Genomic DNA, 21,402 nt, shown 5'->3' on the forward strand with positions numbered 1-21,402 from the left:
TATGTATGTACTATACATACACTATAGGTATAGATGAAGCTATAGATGTAGGTACATATATGCATGTGTGTGGGTGTATATATATGTATGTGTATGTATATGTATATATGTATAGCTATAGAGAGAGGCATATCTGTATTTCAGTCTAAACCTTGTTTGGAAACTCCTAAGCAACTACTTTGTTGAAGAAAATAAATTCTGAAGCTGTCAATAAACATTGGTGAATGGCAGCTGTCTCTGCTTTCCCAGGTATTAGAAATAGAATATTTATTCCATTCATGATATTTTCTGACAGTTTCAGAAGAGATTTCCCAAGTCAGACAGTGTTTGAGCCAGGGTAAAATAGTTACACTAAACTTACAAAAGTGTTTTGTTTTAGAAAGCTATGAAGGTGCTTTTGCCTCCTTGACTTAGTCTGCTATATCTATTTTGTAAATCGAGGGTATTGCCTCCTGCTCCTGTTCCTGTGCTGACAATGATGCTTGTTACTGCTATTATTTGTTTTCCATTCCAATGCTCTGTAACATAAGTTGTTTGGCTGATTAACAGCTTCAGGCTTAATTATATTTCTTGGTGACTGCAAGGGGCCACTCTGTACTCTACATCTAGTGGGGTCCCCATTTCACACCAGCTATATATTTCACCTTGCTAAAGGTGAACAGTGCAAATCTGCCCAAGAAGGAATGATATATTGGGCTCTTCCAGACACTCACATTTTATTTTTGAGAAGCATAATATCCTCCTACAAGGGTCACTGTAAATTACGATAGCAAAACCATTCCACAACAGTTTTACCTTTCCCCTTGATTAAGTTAAGTATTTGATTGTTGGGGAGGGGGGGCGGAATGGAGATATTCTTTTATAACAAGTGTCAATGAAGTAGAACAGAATGTATAGGATATAGAAAGAGATTTTCCTTTTCCTTTCATTTACTCTGCATTCTCTAAGAGGCCAAATGTTTTGTCTGAACCATATGATTTTAAACAGCCATGAATGAGCTGTTTGAAACAAAGATTCTTTTAACAAGCAAATATTTTAATTTCCACTTTAATTTCTGTGATTAATATTGAAAATCCTAGTTTTAAAAAAGTACGGGTTGCCATTCCCAAGGAAAGGTTGAATGGCAAAGAGGAACATGATTTCAGAGTACTTATTGTATGATTAAGATCAATTTTTCTTTCCTGTTTTTCCCTTCTTTTTCTACTATGTTTCAGGACATGGAGGAGTGAATCAATTAGGGGGGGTTTTTGTAAATGGCCGTCCCCTCCCTGATGTAGTCCGCCAAAGGATTGTGGAACTTGCCCATCAAGGTGTGAGACCCTGTGACATCTCCAGGCAGCTTCGAGTCAGCCATGGTTGTGTCAGCAAAATTCTCGGCAGGTAAAGGCGGGAGAATCTCATCTCAATTAATTCCCTTAGTAAAGACACAAAGTGCTCTCCAAAATGAAATGAGATAAATAACTGAAAATGGAAACAAAAGGAAATGAAGATTTCATTCAGAATTGTCTAGCAATTGCCAATCCCCACTTGAATTTTTATTTGAATAATTTATTGTCCATACCGAATCACACAGATGTGGACTAGTACGTGAAATGAGTGAAGTAGAAAAGACGTTTGGTTTTCAGAATGCCTAGCAAGTCATTCTGAAGACTACAGGAGCAGAGAGCTCTTGTGAATTTCTTCTACCTTTCTTAGATGAACCAGGAAACACAGACGTTTGTGTTGCCTAGTGCAAAATGGAAAACCCACAAGTTCTGAAATCATGCAGTGAAAGTTTTTCTTTTTTCTTTTTGTCATAATAAAAAAACCCCAGTCTTCATTCACGATTTCATTTGCAGTCAATTTATCAGTCAGCTTTTATGAAATCTGTTGGGTGTATTTCTTTTAAGGCTTTTTATTTTATTTGAAGTAGAATGTACCCTTAAAGAGATCCTGAAATTTACAAAACAAAAGCAATCAGCTTCCTTAAATTTGATATTTGAAAATTGCCATTTTCTCCAAGAAGTCTTGCAAGCACTGTGAAATATCAGGCATATTTGTGAACATGTCTTATTGTTCTAGATTTTGATTTCACTTTAGAAAAAAATTAGATGTGCTTAGTTAGACTCCAATTGACTTTTGGACTCATGTTGTGAACCATTCTTGCCATTAGTTTTAGTTCTTTCTTTTCCTATTTTAGAAAAAAAGTTTTTAAAATGTAGTTTTATGTGCATTATAGTTGAGAAATTGGTGTCTGAACTGGTAGTTTAAAAAACCAAGAGTCACTTACATTTTAGCTCATAAAACTGATGTTTTCCTTATGTAATCTCTTGGTTTGAAAAAAAAATGGTTTAAAAAAATGGTTTCAGTAGTCACCAAGGAAATGGCCTATTGGCAAGTAGAGTGATGTCCCTGACTTTAGCCTAACCATACTTTGGTGTTTCTTTGGAAAGGTTGCTACTTTTGCCCCTCCATTTTACTCTTCCACACATGCCTAGTGCCTAGTCTCCAAATCTGATGAGTTTTAGTAGTCTTTATTTCTGGAAATGGCATTGAATGGTGAGGGACTAAACATAAAGCTTTGACGGGGGAGATCCTTTGTTTTTACTGAGATATTTTCTATGAGCCTACATTTTATTTAATATTAGAGACCTTTATACAACAAGGATCCCAAAGCTTCCCCAATGTAAGTAGCGACTGCTTCAATTGGAGACACTGGCCGTCTTGTTATGTTCACTCACTATTGCCCCCAGCATCGAGGTAGGGCTAATATGTAAGCAATTACTTTTCTGATCAGTGACACTGTTGAACTCCTTTGGCTTCTTACCGTTTGAATAGATTTGTCATTAGACGTAGTTGTGCTATGAAGTTAACAGCTGCTATGGAGCTTTGTCATTTAAGTTGTCAACAATAAATTGGAATTTCATAGCTCATTATTTTCATAACTAATAACCACGGTGGACAAAATGTCATTCTAATTAGAATTGCCTTTTAAGAAACAACTTCAGCCCTAAAACAATATGACTGAAGATTTCTGAATTGTGGTCATTGAATCCATAGATTATTTTGCTATCAGAGAATGAAAGGGACAGTGCAGTAGGAGACAGATTGTTGTCCAGCAAAATATTCAGTACTGGGTCCTTTTAGGAGACGTTGAAAGAAAGGCAAGTAGAACCCCAACAGGGCTGATATGTACAACACCAGCACATCCCTGTGGAAGGGGAAACATTTCCATCATTCATCTGTGGGTCTGGGCTGTACGACACCAGGAACCTGATGTTTCCAGTAGTTGCAGCTTGCTTAGAGCCTGGGGACTGTGTCAAATTGACACAGAGAACTTACTTTCCTCTTCAATGTGTAGCTCACATTGAACACCTTCAGAGCCTCTAAGTCTTTTGGTGTAAGGTTTTATATTTAAAGTTGGCATCTGTGGTCCATATCAGTTGAAGCTCTGTCTTCAACAAGAGGTTGGCCATGGGCTGTTTTATGAAATCCTAAGGGCTGTATTTTGCATGTTCTATAGTTCTAGAAATCCTAAAGTCCTGTACACTCAGGGTTAAGATAGTTTTTGTTTGTTTGTTTGACTTCCAAGAGTCTTCACTAATATCTATCAGAAGGTAGTTAGAAATGGTGGGTGATGAAGATTTGATGCGTTTTCATGGCCTGTCTGGGCTAAAATACGTGATCTCCTTTTAGTGTAATCACTGCCCAATATTGTCTTCAGATAACATGCCAGAATGCAGAAAAAACAACCATCTCTAGTCATGGTAGACATGGAAAATTGACTCATGGGACCGAAGGAACATGATTCCATATCAGAGAAATAAAAAGGCTGTAAATAGATGACTCTTGTATGGTCCCGGGGATCATAATAACAGGTCTCTGATTTGGATTCTGATGTTTTTGCATTATTTTTTTTTGTTCCCAGATGCAAAAATCACTGCATAAAAACTGATTTCTTGGCTAATGTTTTAAAACTGGGAGTTACTAATTAAAATTTGCCAGTAAGTGCAGAATGAGGGAACAGCTTGACTTTTCTATCCAGTCTTTGTCAGGTGGTTGAAATTTGGAAAGGGGGGAATTTCCTTAATAATAAAATTTCAATCTCTTTGCCACCCTTCCAGATTAATTTAATGTTTGTAACAGTTGTCACATTTGCCAACTTATATCTTAAGCAGACTTATCAAGATTTGGACTTTGATTATATTTCTTTAAATTTAATCAACTGATAATTGATTTTTTCCTGCAGACTTTGTCTACAGTAGACACAAACTCTTCATTTATTTAAATACTCTAAACTCGAGTTCATTTGCTTTTAAAACATTTTCAAAATTTTCAATAATTTTAATTTTAACTTAATACACACACTGACAGGAGGCTGATCTCTCTAGAGAACAACATGGTGGAAAACACTACTTAGATTTTTGTTAGAACAACATTGTAGGAACAGATTGGAAAATGCTGCTAAATGAGTCTTTCCACTAAAATTTTTTTTCTAACAACTTTCCTGGCCTAATATTTGTCATATGGTAACCACTCCCACAAAACCCCACTGTGTTTCAATTAATAAAGAAGGGACCACAATATGAAAGTGTCCTTAGAAATTATAATTTGCTATGTGAGAGTTTACTGCACTGTACCTAGTTATGATTTATTTTTGTTTTTACCACTGCTTGCGATTAATAACACACATTTATAGTTAATTTTGGATCCCAGGACACCTGTTAATCTTGCCCTGTACCTTTTGTCTTGACATTATGGAAAAATATATTTTATATCATGATATGATTTCAATTAATGCAAGTTAATCTGTTACAAGAGGGGAAGTACCACTGGTATAACAGAATTTCAAATCATAGAATGCAGGGGTGATTTTCAAGGAAGGATTCATCTGCCTCTACATTTATCTGTATTTTCTATTTCCCCTATGTTGGGTATCATCTTATTTTGTGACAAAAAATCAGCTTTGCTTGATTTCTGCCAGTTCCTTATAACTAAGCAATTTTTTCCCCTCTCCATCTTTGTTATAGGTATTATGAGACTGGAAGTATCAAGCCTGGGGTGATCGGAGGGTCAAAACCAAAGGTCGCCACTCCCAAAGTTGTAGAAAAGATTGCAGAATATAAACGCCAAAACCCTACCATGTTTGCCTGGGAAATCAGAGATAGACTCTTAGCAGAGCGAGTGTGTGACAATGACACTGTGCCCAGTGTCAGCTCCATTAACAGGTAAAGATTTGTGGAGGAGGGTCTTTGGGGTGGGTGGTGGGTGGGAGATAGTGTATCAGTGTTCAAATGAGATATAATGGAACAGGCATACAGTTTGATTGGTACCTGATCCTAAAATGGTAGACCTGCTATATCCTTACTTTACAAATGGCTTTTTCCGTATTTGTTTTTGGGACCATTAATAATGTAAAACAAAGAAGCAGGGCTTGCTGGGGTTGTGTCTGACCTTTTTCTTCCCTTTCCAAGAGTATGTATCAGATACTTCAGATGTTGGCAGTGGACGTACACTGTCAGGGAGAAGGGAACCATTTTGATGCTCTGCTGGGGCTATTTAAGATTTCTCCAGGCCTAGACAATACCTCTGCTGTTCCTTTCCCTAGCTTCTTGGGAACAAAGACAACTCAGAGTGTGCTGGGCTGGGCTGGGTTTGTTTTTTTAACATCGGTTGTGCGGATCGATCTCTGTTTGCCAGTCTGTGACCCCAAATGTGAAACAATGAGTATAAAATAATCAGACTTGAGGTGGAACCAGGGAATGGGCTTCAGGACTAAAGCTTTCAGGGATGGGCATGAGTGGTCTTTTCCCCATATACCCAAAGGTTATAGAAGTGCTAACTCTCCTTAGAGCTTCAACTTCTCCACGTCAGAGGAAATAAGAGAGATGACTAACACTGTTTCTTTCCCCTTCTCTTCTCAATCCCCCTCCTCCTTCAATAAGCTCAGAAAAGATCCCTTGGCTTGGAAGTAGCCAAAATGGGGACAAAGAAAAGTTAAGCTGACTTGTAGGGGAAATGCCTATCTATTTGACAGTCAGTATAAAGAAGTAACAGGATAAGACCAAATTGTCTTGTTCCATATAGTTATCTTCATGATTGTTATTTGTTCATGGTTGGAAAAGACTATTTATTTAGGTTGGGTTTTGGGTAGCAGGTATTCAGTGTTTGAAATCTCACAGTGGTGTTGGTTAGCTGTTAAAATAAACCATGGCAAGCTAATGGCTATATAGCAAGAAGTGCATGGGCCAAGGGACCAAGAATCTTTGTAGGAAGCAAAAATAACATTGGATCTTTCTTGCTTCCATATAAAATTAGGAATCAATTATTCCCTCCCTCAACAAAAAGATCAGTGGTCTAAAAAAGCCAACAAAGTAGATCTTAGCAGAGAGGCAAAATAATAATGAGATTTAGAGTAGCACACAAAGGATCATCTAGTCTGTCCCCCCCCTTTTTTTTTTCAAAGTTGGTGAAACTGCGGTGTAGAGGGGAACTTACTCTTGGCTACACAGACAGCAACAGAGTTTGGACTCCCAATTAATACCTAAGACTGGTGCTTTTTTTTTTTAAACCAACCTTTTCTGTTACTTCTTGAGAAACAACACACAATTTTTGTGTCTGCTGATGTTATATCCTCCTTGCAGCCTGGTTTCTGCCAAGGGAGAAATCTTTGCTGGTTAGAGAAAGCCCAGGGATGATCAGAATTCCTATAGGTGATACCCATTTAGGAAAGGGAAATTCCATCACCTCCTAGAGTGATATGGGATCAGAGCTTTTAAAATTCAGGTATTTTTAATCCAATGTACTCTAAATTATTTTAATACAATTTGTGTAAAATGTCTGCCTTACATATAGGTTCACATGGATCATTGCTACTATATCAGCATTTTTGCCAAGTTTAAAAAAATGCTCAAATAATGAGTGGATTTAATAGGGGAGAGAGAGAGAGAGAGAGAGAGAGAGAGAGAGAGAGAGAGAGAGAGAGAGAGAGAGAGAGAACCCAAATGAGGCAGACCTGTTGGCATCAAAGAAACCAGAAAGCAAAAGTTCTCTTTAAGCAGATTGTTATGGCCTGATTTTTCTATCTGTTTCTCATGTTACTTTCACCTGAAGTTTGTTGACTTTTGGAGTTGTTTTCTCTTCATTTATCTTGTTGAAGTCATCATTTTCATGACATGGAGTTTTTAGTGTAGTGGATGGACAGCTGACTTCAGAGTTGAAAATCAGGTCCTGTCTCTGTCACCATACTAATTGTGTGACTCTGAGCAAGTCATTGAACCTCTCACTTGCCCTGGACATCTCTCTAAAATTATACATTGCAGGGCAGGTGCTGATCTACATTAGGAGGTGTAGTTTCCCCATGGGGAAATCCTTATACTAATAAAACCACAAGTGTGGGTCTTCCCTCTGCCCACCAAAGGGTTCATAGTTTGAACATGTAATTCATGAAGAGTTCTTTATACTAAGAAAGTCACAGGTCTGGGGTTCACCTTCTCTTCCCACCAAGAGTCATTGTTCTAAGAATGTATTTAGAGATCACATCTCTTAAATATCTACATTTGAGGATAAAAGGATAACTTCCCTCACTAGGGCACAGGGTAAAGGCATAGAATTCCAACTCATTGAATTTAGTATAACTGGATTCAAGGTCACTTGACTCAAGGACTGCAGGATGTGGGAAAAACACCAGATTTGGGTGGGAGCAGACAAGGTGGGAGCAGACAAAAGCTATGTGAAAGCCATTTAATCTTTGAGATAGATAGACAGATAGATAGATAATGTACTACCTCTCTCACAGAATATATTTTTTAAAGGAATGGCTTTTGTAAACTGTAAAGTGCTATAAAATGAAGTTATTATTTTTATCAAATGTCTTTAAATCATAATTAAAAGGCCATGTTAAATTGCATTCATCAAATATTTATTGTTGTCAACATATTCCAGAGTCTATCGGGCACTGTCCATAAAACTTTGGAAGCCCCTGCCAATGAATTGACAATTTCATATGAAATCATTAGAGGACAATACAAGATTGTACATAATCAAATGTCAAAATGTGTGCTAAAAGTTGAATGTAAGTAATAGTAAAAAAAAGTGTTCAAATTTCTGTAGCATTTCAGTCATGTTTTAATGCAGTTTTAAACTACACTAAGATTTTGGGACACATATATACAACTTGTTAATTAGGTAGCTCATTTGAACTAGAAAATTGAAGCCAACAATAAATATTGTAATACTACAAAAATCCTTTTTTGTATGACTGACATGCCCCAGAAATTTGAACAATTGTTATTATCACTTATAGTCAACTTCTACCATATATCTAGACATTCCAGTGTGTATATATGTTTCTTTAATGTGTTCTGAAACATTTCCATTTTTCTTTATCATATTGGACAACTCTTTTTTTCCTGTTATTTTGTTCTTCAAATACAGAAAGCTAGGAGAATGATTGAACTAGAGAGGTATCTCCTCTTAGTATCTTTTACTTATTGATAAGTAGAGATATAAAAGGGGAGATCTAATGCAGATATAGAGTGAATAACATTTTTCTAATGATCCTTCCCCTTCTTTCTACTCTGGCCCTGATCATCTCTCTCTGTGACATTGCAATAACTTTCTAATTGGTTTCTCTGTCTCAAGCATCCCCCTTCTCCAATTCATCTTCCATTCAAAGGCCAAAGTGATATTCCAAAAGAACATGTCTGGTTAGGTCATCTCCCCAACTCCACCCCAAGCTTAAAAAGCTGCAGTGATTCCCCATTGATTTTTTGTTTGTTTGTTTGTTTTTGTTTTTTTGTGGGGCAATGAGGGTTGAGTGACTTGCCCAGGGTCACATAGCTAGCTAGTAAGTGTCAAGTGTCTGAGGCTGGATTTGAACTTAGGTCCTCCTGAATCCAAGGCCGGTGCTTTATCCACTGTGTCACCTGGCTGCCCTTCCCCATTGATTTTGAGATAACACAAACACCTTTGTTTTCCATTTAAAGTTTGTCATAATCTGACCCCAATTTATGTTCCTGTCTATTACTTTCCTTCATACACTCTACCTTCCAGCCAAATTGCCCTATTTTTTCTTCATATGTGTCATTCCTTTGCCTATATACTTGCCTTTGCATGTGCTGTCATTTCTCATGCTGGCATGCATTTTACCTTATCTATTAGAATAACTAGTTTCCTTCAAAGTTCTACTTAAATGTCATCTACTAAATGAAGACTTCTCATCACCCCAATACTAGTGTCCCTCTAAATTACCTTGTGTGTGTATTTTATCTTAACTTATATAAGAACATTTTACTTCCTTTGATAAAATGTAAGATCTTTGAAGAGATGGAGGAATGTTTCAATTTAGTCCTTATTTCCCTAGCACAGTCTCTGGTATTTTGATGCTTAATAAATACCTGTTGATGGACTGTTTGGGATTTTTCTTCCCTTTCTCAGTGGGGTGGTTCAGTGGAAAGAGTCCAAATCCTGACCCAGTCACTGAATTGTGAGACTGGAGCAATCGATTTTACCTAAATGAACCTTACTTTCTTTATCTGTAAAATGGTGGTGGTAGTGGTGGGGATGCGTGGACTAGATGAATTAGATCATTTAGCTCTAAATCTATGACTCTTTGAACTGCACGATATTTGGGGTGATCTTTTACTTTGAATTAAACCTGAAATTCTCTTCCCCATCTTCCTCTCCCCCAGACCACTGCTGGGAAATGGGGAAAATGTGCTTTTGGCATCCTGATTTGGAACTCAGAATGCATTTGCTCATATAAACAATGTTAAAAATGATGATTTTCTCTTTCTCTTTCACTTCTGTCTACCTAGCCCTGGAAATTCATTTGTGCATGTATGAAGCCTTTCAAACTCTTCCCTACTTTATCAATTCTTGTAATTACAAAAGGGGAAAATTTGAATAATCACAAGTGTCTATAATACCTAACATAATTTTAAGTTCTAAGCCTGAGATTTCAAATGCATTTAACATCTGAAAAGGCTTTATCCATATATGAGCAAATGAGTTAACATATGTAAAGTGCTTTGCAAACCTTAAAATGCAACATAAATGCTATTATTATTATTATTATTATATGATTTCTGGTGTATGGCAAAAGGGAATATATTTCTTTTAAGTGTAAAAAAAATCACAGAACTCAGGGTTAGGAGACCAGGGTCCTATTCTTGGCTCTGCCATGGGCTAAGTGTGTGACTCTGAACCTCTCTGGGCCTCAGTTTTCTTATCTGTAAAGTGATGGCATCCTATTAGACAATCATTAAGGTCCCTGACATCTTTAATACTCTATGATATTTGTATAGTGTCAGGTAGTGTGACAATACTCTACAAAATAATGAATGCTAATGTGAATTTAGTTTTCATTAGACCTAATTTAGAATATATACTCTGTGCTCTTCTCATGTGAATATTTTGGAAATAATTTATATTTGTTAATATTTCTATCATAGTTGATTAGTTTTCTTATCAACGTCTTCTCCTGCTGCAGCTCTTCATTGTAGCAATGATCTGCTCATTCCTTTCTGGCTTGAAAGGGTGAATGTTTACATCTCCTTGTGGAAAATAGTTATAGGATCACAGATTTGAACTGGAAGGGACTTCAGAGATCAGGTTTGGCCCCTTCATTTTAAAACAAAAAATGGTTTTTGGTCTAGACCTGTGATTTCATCAATGTAAGGAACTCCTGGGGAGAAAACTCTGTCACCATTACAGAACCACACTTCACTTATAACTTATGTGTTAGTGAGTTGCCTGTGCCCTTGAAAGCTTAAAACAAGCTTAAAACAAGGTGCCTATAGTACATGGCCAGTATGTATCAGAGCAGGAGTTGGGGCTCTATCTTCCTTATTCCAGAACCAGTCCTTCCTCCATCATGCCACGCTCCAAACCCCCTCATTTATTATTAAGACATGATTGCTTTGCTCATTCAGTTGACAATGTGGATTGGATGCCCATTGTGTCCAGATCATTTTCTGCTTTTGCTAAGTCAAAGGTGGACTGATCTAAGTTAAAATTCTATAGTCATTCTGTGATGCCCACCTTTCTCAAAGTTTTGTTCAGTTGTGTCCAGCTCTTCATGAGCCCACTTGGGGTTTTCTTGGCAAAGATACTGGAGTGGCTTGTCATTTCCTTTTGCAGTTCATTTTACAGATGAGGAAACTGAGGCAAACAGGGTTAAGTGACTTGCCCAGGGTCACAGAGCCAATAAGTGTCTGAGGCCAGATTGGAACTGAGGTAGAAGAGTCTTCCTGATTCCAAACCCAGTTCTCTATCTACTGCACCACCTAGCTGCCCCTCTCAAAGTTTTGGCTCACCCAAACAGAAACCTCCAGCAGCTTTGCCTATTACTTTAACAAATGATAGTTTAGGAACTCAAAAAGAAGTTTTCCTATGAGGCCAGCATCTCTAATAGTAAATAAATGTCATTACAGTAAAGCAGATTGGTTTTGATTCATTGAACAACTAAAGGAGAGAACAGCTATTCTATAGTCAGGTCTCTACAGATGACACCACAGGTCCATGAAGAATTTACAAATGTTATTGACATAACTATTTCTAGTCTATGGTGTAGTTTTAGAGTCCTTACATAGATAGGACACTCCATAGCGATAGTCCAGAATTGCAAAGGTAGGGCTATCCTATCTCATTTTAGAGAAAATGAATGTGTTTTCCACCTAGAATCATAGAATGTTAGTCCTTAGAAGTTATCTACTCTTGTTTCTCCATTTAACTTATGAGGAAACTGAATCTCACAGAGGGGCATGGTTGCTATGAGGTAGTGATAGGCCCTAGTATCTGGGTTTGCTCCTGTTGGAGTACATGGTACTCTTTTTTTGTGTGTGTGAGGCAATTGGGGTTAAGTGACTTGTCCAGGGTCACACAGCTAGTAAGTGTTAAGTATCTGAGGCCAGATTTGAACTCAGGTCCTCCTGACTCCAGGGCCAGTGCTCTATCCACTGTGCCACCTAGTTGCCCCTACTCTTTTTCAATAGACACAAACCCAGATTTTTTTTCTTGCTGCAAATTCATTCATTGCAAGTGTTGGGATGCTTCTTCTATCTACTATATGCATGTATCACTTGATTGAATCTTTCTCCCTCCCTTTGCTTGGATACTTTCCCCATTGCATTTAATTCTGGTCTTTCCATCCACCTTTCTGTCAGTCTCATAGGGAAGGTCTAAGAAAATATCATCATTCATAATGGGGCCTCATGTTTAAATTAAAATAATTTCTAGGTTCTTTCATGTTGAGTTGTTTACCTATGCCAGTGGGCTCTCCTCTCCTCTCTGTCATGTCTGATAGTAAGTGGTCCTTTTTTTCCCCCCAAAAATTACATTCAGGATCATCCGGACAAAGGTACAACAGCCACCCAACCAGCAGGTCCCAGCTTCCAGTCACAGCATAGGTAAGAAGAACTTTTCTTTTTTTTAAGATTAAAAAAATGGAGTCAAAATATTCTAAAGAACTTTTAATCATTCTTATGGACAGATAATTCTACATAAAACAGTTCAGCACACGTACTAATGCGCCTTCTTTGTCATTCTCCAAGGGCTGAACATGGTAAATGAATTTTATAAATACTGCTAAAAGGTTTTGAATTTTACTGATTATTATGATAAATAGCTTTCACCATGAGACAGAAAATTGAAATCTAAGCCAAAAAAAAAAAAAAGAAACACACTAATGGGGGTCTATAGAATGTCAGATAATTAAAGTAATAAATCAAGAAAGGGATACTTATTCATAACATTTTCTGCATCATTAGTCAGTAAGTAGTTTTGAATGTGTTTTTTCTTCTATCAACCAACCATTCCATAATTCTTTGTGCACTTGCAGTCTTGAGTGAAGAGGTAGCAAAACTTTTCAAACTTTCTTTTCCTTTCTTCTTCCAATCTAATTTAGATGCAGGCTGACTGCATTCAGTGAGGACTGATCACTCTTTGATGGGCTTCAGAGACCTTTGCAGGTTAAGACTAAAGAACATTGATTAGGAAATGGGATTTTTATTAGCGTGGGACCATGTTGGCTGTGACTTTGTTGTCATAGAGAGTCACCTTGTCTCCAGCTCATGTGTGAGAAAAATAGTTTTCTTTTATTTTAAGTAAATCCAAATGAGACAAAGAGGACATTAAAAATATCTGTTTTCTGGTAGCTGCAATAATATGTTTACATACAGAGGCAGTAAAAACCCCAGTTTTTCTCCTTTCTGGGTCAGTACAAAGCAAAAGCTGGGTCCATTTTAATTAAGTTGGATCTTTGAGTTCTCAAACTTCTCCACCTTTATCAGCTCTGCTTTGATTGGAGTATATTTGGGTTGACAACTATTGGAATTCCTTCCAAATGTGAAAAGAGAATTGAGTTGCCTGCTAAGAGATCCTGGGTAGAACTCTACTTCAGGCTTCTACTATTACAGTTGGTACAATACAGGAAATGGAGTTTGTGGGTTGTTCTAAAAATGGTTGTTAAAATTTGTTTGTGCTATTGGTTCAGATGAATACCAATACCTTCTACCAAAACAACATGTTTTGTCATGGGATCTCAAAGCACTTTTCAAGTGCTGGTTTGTCTCTGGCTAGAAGCAGTGGTAGCACAAAAATAGTCAAGAAGGGGTGGGGGGGGCGGAAAGTGACTGATGGGTGTCAATGAGATGATCCCATTGAGCTTCTGATGATGTACAGAACGGTTTCTGGAGCCAGTGAAGGTGCAGAGTTTCTGTGATCTCTGTTAGGGACAGACCTGAGTCAGTGGCATTTCTCAGTACTATAGGTATTCATACCTATGTCTGACATACTAAATCTCCTGGGAACAGAATGAAGTTGGCCCTGGCAATTATTTGGTCAACTTAGGCTATTTAGACAACTGAGGATCTTCTCCTCACCCCCCTGTCAGGTCCATTACTCCATCCCTCCAGTTATGGAGGGATGGTGAGAATGCATGAAACTGCAGAAGACAGAATGTCATAGTGAATTATGGGGATGGAATGCTGGATTTGGAGTCAGGAAGCCCTGGGTTCAAATCTCACCTCTGACACTTGCTAGTCATGCAATAATAACTAACATTTATTTGGTTAAATGCACTAGATATTTCATGTATTATCTGCAACATTAGACAGACCTGTAATTCCATTCCTATAGAGGAAACTCCCTCTACTTATGCAGATTGGTACAAATCTACAAATCTACAAGTAATCTAGGGGCATTGAAAGGTCGTGGTTTGCCTAGGGTTACACATCTAATATGAGTCAGAGGTGAGACTTGAACCCAGGTTTTTTTGACTCTGAGATCAGTTCTCAAAAAAAGTAAAATTATAGTGTCCTGTATATTTGATCTCAGTGTTATGGGAGGCAGATGTCATTACAACTGTATTACAGACACAGAAATTGGATCGAACTAGGATAAGATGTAGGAGGGCTAATTTATCATTCCTGTGCAACCCAAATAGACCATTCCCTGGCACTTGAAAACCTTAGGAAATAGTTTTTGGTAGCATGTAAACCTTAAACTTCTTTTAAAAAATCTTCCTTTGCACTTAGAAAAGAATACCTTGTGCACTGTAAGTCCTCCATTACTTTTTCATGGCACTTGAATAATATTTAAGCTATTGTGTCAGTTCATTTTCTGTGTGACCCTGAGCAATTCACTTAACCCTATTTGCCTCAGTTCCTCATCTGTAAAATGAGCTGGAGAAGGAAATAGCAAACCATTCTAGTATCTTTGCCAAGAAAAGCCCAAATGGGGTCACGAAGGGTTGGATATGACTGAAATAACTGCAAAACCCAGTGACGACAGTTTATAGGATCAGAGATCACCAAAATAGAGCTAAAAGGTAACTCAGAGGCTTTCCAGTCCAGCCCTCTCATTTTCCACATAAGGCCCAGGGAGACTGACTTTGCTTAAGGTTACCCAAGTAGTAAGTATAAGAAGTAGGATTTGAACCCATGTTCCCTAACTCCAGAACCTGTGTTCTTTCCATAGTACGACATTGCCTCCTTCTAGTGTCTGACACTGACAAAGACTTCATTTCACCTTTTTAATTCCAAACAAGATACTTTTACTGTCCCTATAAGAGATACAGGTCAACAAACATTTATTATTATAATATATTGATTATTATTTATATATTATATTTAATAATATGCTTTATTATAATAATGATAATCATATTACAATATAATGTAATTATTATTGTAAATACTCATTAGGTACCAGGCACTTGGCTAAGCTCAAAAGACAGAACCAATCCTCAAGGAGCTTTCATTCTAATAGAGGAAAGTGTTAACCAGACTGAACCGGCCTTTAACATGTGGATGGCCAGAGTCCAACAGAGCAAGCTGGAGATAGGAGAGCCCAGAATGAAACAGAAGTTTAATTTCAAAATGAGGGAAACAGCTTGCAAGCAAAAAGGGGAATTATACCCTAGTGGGGGGAGAACTGCTTTAGTGTGGCTGAACCTTGATTTATTATATACATGTGTCTAGACAAAGAGTCAAACAGTGTAATGTAGCAACAGCGGTGAGGCACAACAGCAACAGTAAGGCAAGGTTGTCTAGTGCCCAAAAGTCTATTCATAGTAGGGCTTTGTGTCTTGGCCTGTTGGTACTTGCCTGAGGTCAGGGACCATCAGTTCTGTAACTTAGTTGCAGCAATGTTCATCCAGAGGGCGAGTGCAAAGGACTGTTGTTATGTCAAGCTCAGGGCACAGCTTGCTTGCTGGGCCTTAGCTCTGGAAAACAGGGGGCCTCCTAATAATATCTTGACAAAAGACAATATATAAATAGAAGCTGAAAAGAAGGTTGGGGAGGGTGGAAGAAGGTACTCAAGGGGTCACGGTGGAGAAAGAAGTCCTGAGAGTTAGGAGCAGAACTGTAAAGAAGTGAAGGAATGAACATGGATGACCTGGGCATTTCCTTAAAATGAAGATTCCAGTAGGAGCTGACCAGTCAGAGGAAGGGCTGAACAGGCAAGCAAATTGGTCTTTTGTTCTTTCATTCCCAAGGTTGTTAATGTAATTCGACTGGCCTATGGGCAAATTTATCCGTTAAAATAATAACAATGTTCAAAGGCTGTCAGGATCACATTTAGGAAAGGCAGAATTGTAAACAGATTACATAGCAGATGTATAATGTGATTCTTAGGGCAACTGTGTTGGGAATGTGTCTTAGAATCGTGTATATATAATGTGAATATTATAAATGGAAGGTGGGGCAGCTAGGTGGTGCAGTGGATAAAGCACCAGCCCTGGATTCAGGAGGACCTGAGTTCAAATATGGCCTCAGATACTTGACACTTACTAGCTGTGTGACCCTGGCCAAGTCACTTGACCCTCATTGCCCAGCAAAACAAAAACAAAACAAAAAACAAACAAACAAACAAAAGAAATGGAAGGAACTTTAGTATTCATCTGGCCCCTACCTTTTATTTTTAAAGATGAGGAAATAGAGACGAAGGATGTGAAATGACTTGACCAAAGTCACAGAGTTAGTAGCAGAGTCAAGATTTGAACTCAGTTCTCTTGATCCTCAGTCCAATGCCCTTTCCACTATTAAGAATGTTAATATTAAAGGTGGAATTAAGTCATACAGACGGAAAAAAATCCCACAACCTTAATTTTTGAAGGTGTGAATCCAGGATGTCATCACTGTCAGGCACTCCCTCCAGTGGCTCAGAGCACAACCTCTGCATACCTTCTCATTTTGTTCATAGGTTCATTGGTCACAAGAAAGATACAAATCAGGAAAGATCCTGAGCTGGAAGGGACCAGAGAGGCTATTGGGATCAATCCTCTCATTTTACAGATGAGAGAACTGGGATGCAAAGAAGTTAAGTGATTTGCCAAAGTCACACAGTAACCAATAGAGTCAGGATCTTAATTATTTAATTAGTTAAGTTCTCTGACTTCAAATCCTTCACACTTTCCTCCATACCATACTGCAGGTTCACAACATCTATAAATACTACATAAAAGATCCACCCAACACATTGCTATTCTTGCTCTTGGTTCTTTTTCTTTCTTTCTTTCTTTCTTTCTTTCTTTCTTTCTTTCTTTCTTTCTTTCTTTCTTTCTTTCTTTCTTTCTTTCTTTCTTTCTTTCTTTCTTTCTTTCTTTCTTTCTTTCTTTCTTTCTTTCTTTCTTTCTTTCTTTCTTTCTTTCTTTCTTTCTGGTGAGGCAATTGGGGTTAAGTGACTTGCCTAGGGTCACGCAGCTAGTAAGTGTTAAGTGTCTGAGACCGGATTTGAACTCATGTATTCTTGACTCCAGGGCCGGTGCTCTATCCACTGGGCCACCTAGCTGCCCCTGATCTTGGTTCTTTTGAAATAAAAATACACATGAACTTTAAAAAGGTCCAATGAGACTGTGATGTCAAAAGATTGCACAAACTCAAAGGAAACCCTGCTGCCCCCTCCCCTACCCCCACCCTCACCCAACAAAAACCCTTTAGGTCATGTTTGTAGGTTTACCTATTAGAGTCAGGATAATCTCTAGTGGGGAGCAGGATAAAGCCACTTTTGGTCACTACACTCCCAGTCCCTTTCCCCTAACATTTCTTTCTTTTTTCTTTTTTGTGGGGGCAATGAGGGTTAAGTGACTTGCCCAAGGTCACACAGCTAGTAAGTGCCAAGTGTCTGAGGTTGGATTTGAGCTCAGGTCCTCCTGAATCCAGGGCTGGTGCTTTATCCACTGTGCCACCTAGCTGCCCCTCCCCTAACATTTATATCCAGGTGAAATCAAGTTTACAAGGAATATGGAGAACTTCTTTGCAGGATGGAAGAAGAGGTATTAATGTCACAAAAGGAAGAGCATGCAACAGAGTGAAAGATTGGTTTATCTTCCTCACTTAGTCCCACTCCTGCCTATATGGGGCTGGGATGGATTAGGAAAGATTTGAAGGGGGAGCTAGGAGTATCTACTGATTGTGTTGATTACATGTAGATTAGAACCTCATCTACATATTTTGCCCACTTCCCTTGCTCTAATTCCTTCCCTTCAGGCTGTGCAAGATACCTTTCCTATACGTTTGGCATCTGGGGCAAATTCCTTTGTTTTCCAAGACTTTAGCAATGGCTCAGTTTATATATTCAGGTCATTTCTTTCAAGGGCTAGGACAAGGGCAAGAATGTGGCTAATTCCTAGTGACCGTGACACATAGAGTGTTAGGCTAAGTGGTCTCTAAGGTTCTCTGCAGCTCTAAATTTTATGAATCTCTCCATATCTTTATTTTTTATGACTATTTGACTTTATTTCAGTCTCCACAGGTTCTGTGACCCAAGTGTCTTCAGCAAGTACCGATTCTGCTGGCTCCTCCTACTCTATTAGCGGAATTCTGGGAATTACATCTCCTAGCGCTGAAACCAACAAACGAAAAAGAGAGGAAGGTAATCGATCCTCATTTCTGGGGCACCCCTACAAGTAGTGACTCTAAAGCAATGGCTTCAAGACCCAGGTTTATCACATCAGAGTCATAATTTGAGTTCTTGGCCACACACATTGCAATACAATCACCCCTCTTTAGAATTTGCACAGAGTGTTTTTGTGTATATGCAAGTATAAGTTATATACCTGCAGTAATGCCATAGTAAAATTGAGTGATTCATATACCTTCAAACATGCTGGCGATTGTCTCCAATTAACAATTTCTGGTAAGGGCAAAGATGCAGATTGCAATGGAAAAACTTCCTTTTTCCCCCATTTGATTGAATATATTAACACATGACTAGGGACAGAATCTCCTTTCCTGTTTAAAAGATAATGCTTTGAGCAATTAGGTGAAAAGGACCCAGAGGTTGTGGTGACCCTTTAGTATGAGAAGAGATGTTGCCAGGTGCATGCATTAATATATTATTAACTATTCGGGAGGTTTCACATTCTTTTAGTTCAGGAAAAAACTGAAATTCCCAATGCATGAGTAGCACTGTTCATTATTATTATTTTTGTTCATTATTACTATTGTAAAAGATGCCCTCCCTTTTTTTAAGGCTTTAATGGGGTCATGATGTTCATAGAGAGGTCTCAATGTTGATATCATCAGTCTTGTGGCAGCCACTAGAACAAAAGGGTGCCAAGTAGTAATGGACCGGAGAGATCTTTAGAAAATGCTAAACAAAATCTTGTTAGAGACTTTTGGGAAAACCATTTCTCTGAAAAAGTGGGAGTAAAAGAACATTTTAATTTCTGCTTTTTACCCATTTAAAGAAGTACTGCTAAAGAAAAGTCATTATTTTTCAGGAACATGTTTGAGGGAACCTCTTACTGTCATATAGAGGCATAGGCTCATTTATTTTATTTTATTTTTTTTTGTGAGGCAATTGGGGTTAATTGACTTGCCCAGGGTCACACAGCTAGTAAGTGTTAAGTGTCTGAGGTCGGATTTGAACTCAGGTCCTTCTGAATCCAGGACTGGTGCTCTATCCACTATGCCACTTAGCTGCCCCCATAGGCTTATTTATAACTCACTTCATCTAAGGAGTGGCTTAATATTGCTATTGATAATAACAACAACAACAACAACAACAACAACAACCCTCTATTCACAGCCCTTAAGTAAAAAAAAAATTTAAAGCATCCAGTCTTGTAATTTCATCAGTGTGGGGGAACTCCCAGCATGGACACTCCATCCACCAAAACAGATTGGCAATTAGTTTGTAATTTAGAAACTTGCTTGGGTCACTTTCAGTGACTTGCCTATGGTCACCTAGTTATTCCATACCAGAGTCAGAACTTTCTAGCTCCAAGGACAGTTCTTTAGGTACCACACTATATTACCTCTCATCTATTCCTTCATGATATCAGTATCCATTTTCAAACTCCCTTGTTCATTAAAAAAATACTAATTTATGCTACTGCCATGGAGCCAGTAGAATCCCGTGTCTTAAAGAGAATGGGCCACCTAAACTAGGCTCTTTTTCCCCCTTCTTGATAAGACAGGCAGCTCTAATTGACACTAATGGGACTGAGTGAAGAAATAAAGGCTTGGGACTTAGTAAAACCTTAGGAAAGGAGAGGGGGACCTCTACAATCCTTTGGTAGTCTGAAACCTGAAAGTAGCGTTATGACGGAAATCTTGATTCAGTTATTTTGCTCTTCACTTCAATTCCCTTTTCCGAATAAGGAATGTGTATGCACAGGCACACACATGTTTAAGTACTTAAGATCAATAACTAGAAAACTGAGTCTACTATGACGGCAGATTGTTCAACATTGTGAGTGGTTCTGGGGAGTTGCTCGATGCTGTGAAGTGTATTCATGACTTGTGGTGGCTTCCTCTCCTCCTTTTTACTTTTTAACAGATGTCACTAGTCTTTAACCCAGTGGGTTGCTTGCATGGTAGCAACAGGGGCAAACCAAACCAGACAGCCTCGATTGGTTAATATGGCTGAAGGTGTCATTTTTTTTCTTCTGTTGTAATAGGGACTAAGAACAGATGTGTCTTAGTAGGGGATCGGTTGCTCCCACTATCAGGAGAAGGACATGTGATGAAAGGCTGACATAGAGGCAGGGGGTGCTTCAGTAGTAAGTTTTTGAAGGCAGACTTGGATTCTGACCCACATACAGACAGTCACATAGATAATGGTCTGCACAGCTGTGGCTTGCAGGTTCGGGGATTGTAGCTTGTACTGGGTTCTGGCAAGAGAGGTTATAGCTCTGCAGGATGTAGGCACAATCCTCAGCGTCTGCCAAGGTGAATGGGGGCAGTCAGTCCCTTCCCATCTCCAAATTTGGTACCATACTGAAAAACTCTGTACTTCCCTTTTAGTGAAGAGATGAAGCAACAAACACGTGTCCTTGATTATTTTGGCAATATAACAAGGATTCAGAATTGCAGTAGCCCACTCTTAATGAGGATGACTGTCTTTGGCCACTCTCTGCCCCCTCCATTATGCTATCTATAGACCTCTCCCCCTTCTACAATAAGTGCTTTTTATTCTCTGCAGGGAGCATGTCTTCTCCAGATTTGTGTAGTCCCACACTGATGCAAACCAAGGGTGCCTATGGGGAAAGAGAACATGTGACTGATCGGTCTTTATGCTTTTATACTTTAGGACAGAGATTTTAACCTGTAGTCTGAGAACCTGTTTTTTTGTTTTGTTTTGTTTTGTATTGTTTTTACCTTTTTTTTTTTTTTTTTGGTGAGACAATTGGGATTAAGTGACTTGCCCAGGATCACACAGCTAGTAAGTGTTAAGTGTCTGAGGCCGGATTTGAACTCAGGTCCTCCTGAATCCAGGACTGGTGCTCTATCCACTACGCCACCTAGCTGCCCCTGTTTTGTATTGTTTTTGAGGGGCAATGAGGGTTAAGTGACTTGTCCAGGTCACACAGCTAGTAAGTGTTAAGTGTCTCAGGCTAGATTTGAACTCAGGTGCTCTTGAACTAGTTTCCTTTATAATTCTATATATTTTATCCCATGCATTTGAAAGCAC

The 21,402-nt window shown here is 38.5% G+C and overlaps 1 protein-coding gene across 1 annotated transcript in view; it reads left to right on the plus strand.

Moving 5' to 3' along the window:
- PAX5 (paired box 5) overlaps positions 1 to 21,402 on the plus strand; it is a 332,623-nt gene that overhangs the window by 21,661 nt on the left and 289,560 nt on the right. The window contains exons 2-5 of the mRNA XM_043997512.1: positions 1,215 to 1,380; positions 5,010 to 5,207; positions 12,325 to 12,389; positions 18,229 to 18,357. Of these exons, the coding sequence (XP_043853447.1) occupies positions 1,215 to 1,380; positions 5,010 to 5,207; positions 12,325 to 12,389; positions 18,229 to 18,357 (558 nt within the window). The remainder of the gene's footprint in view (positions 1 to 1,214; positions 1,381 to 5,009; positions 5,208 to 12,324; positions 12,390 to 18,228; positions 18,358 to 21,402) is intronic.

Source organism: Dromiciops gliroides, chromosome 1 (genome assembly GCF_019393635.1).
Source record: "Dromiciops gliroides isolate mDroGli1 chromosome 1, mDroGli1.pri, whole genome shotgun sequence".
NCBI classification, from domain to species: domain Eukaryota; kingdom Metazoa; phylum Chordata; class Mammalia; order Microbiotheria; family Microbiotheriidae; genus Dromiciops; species Dromiciops gliroides.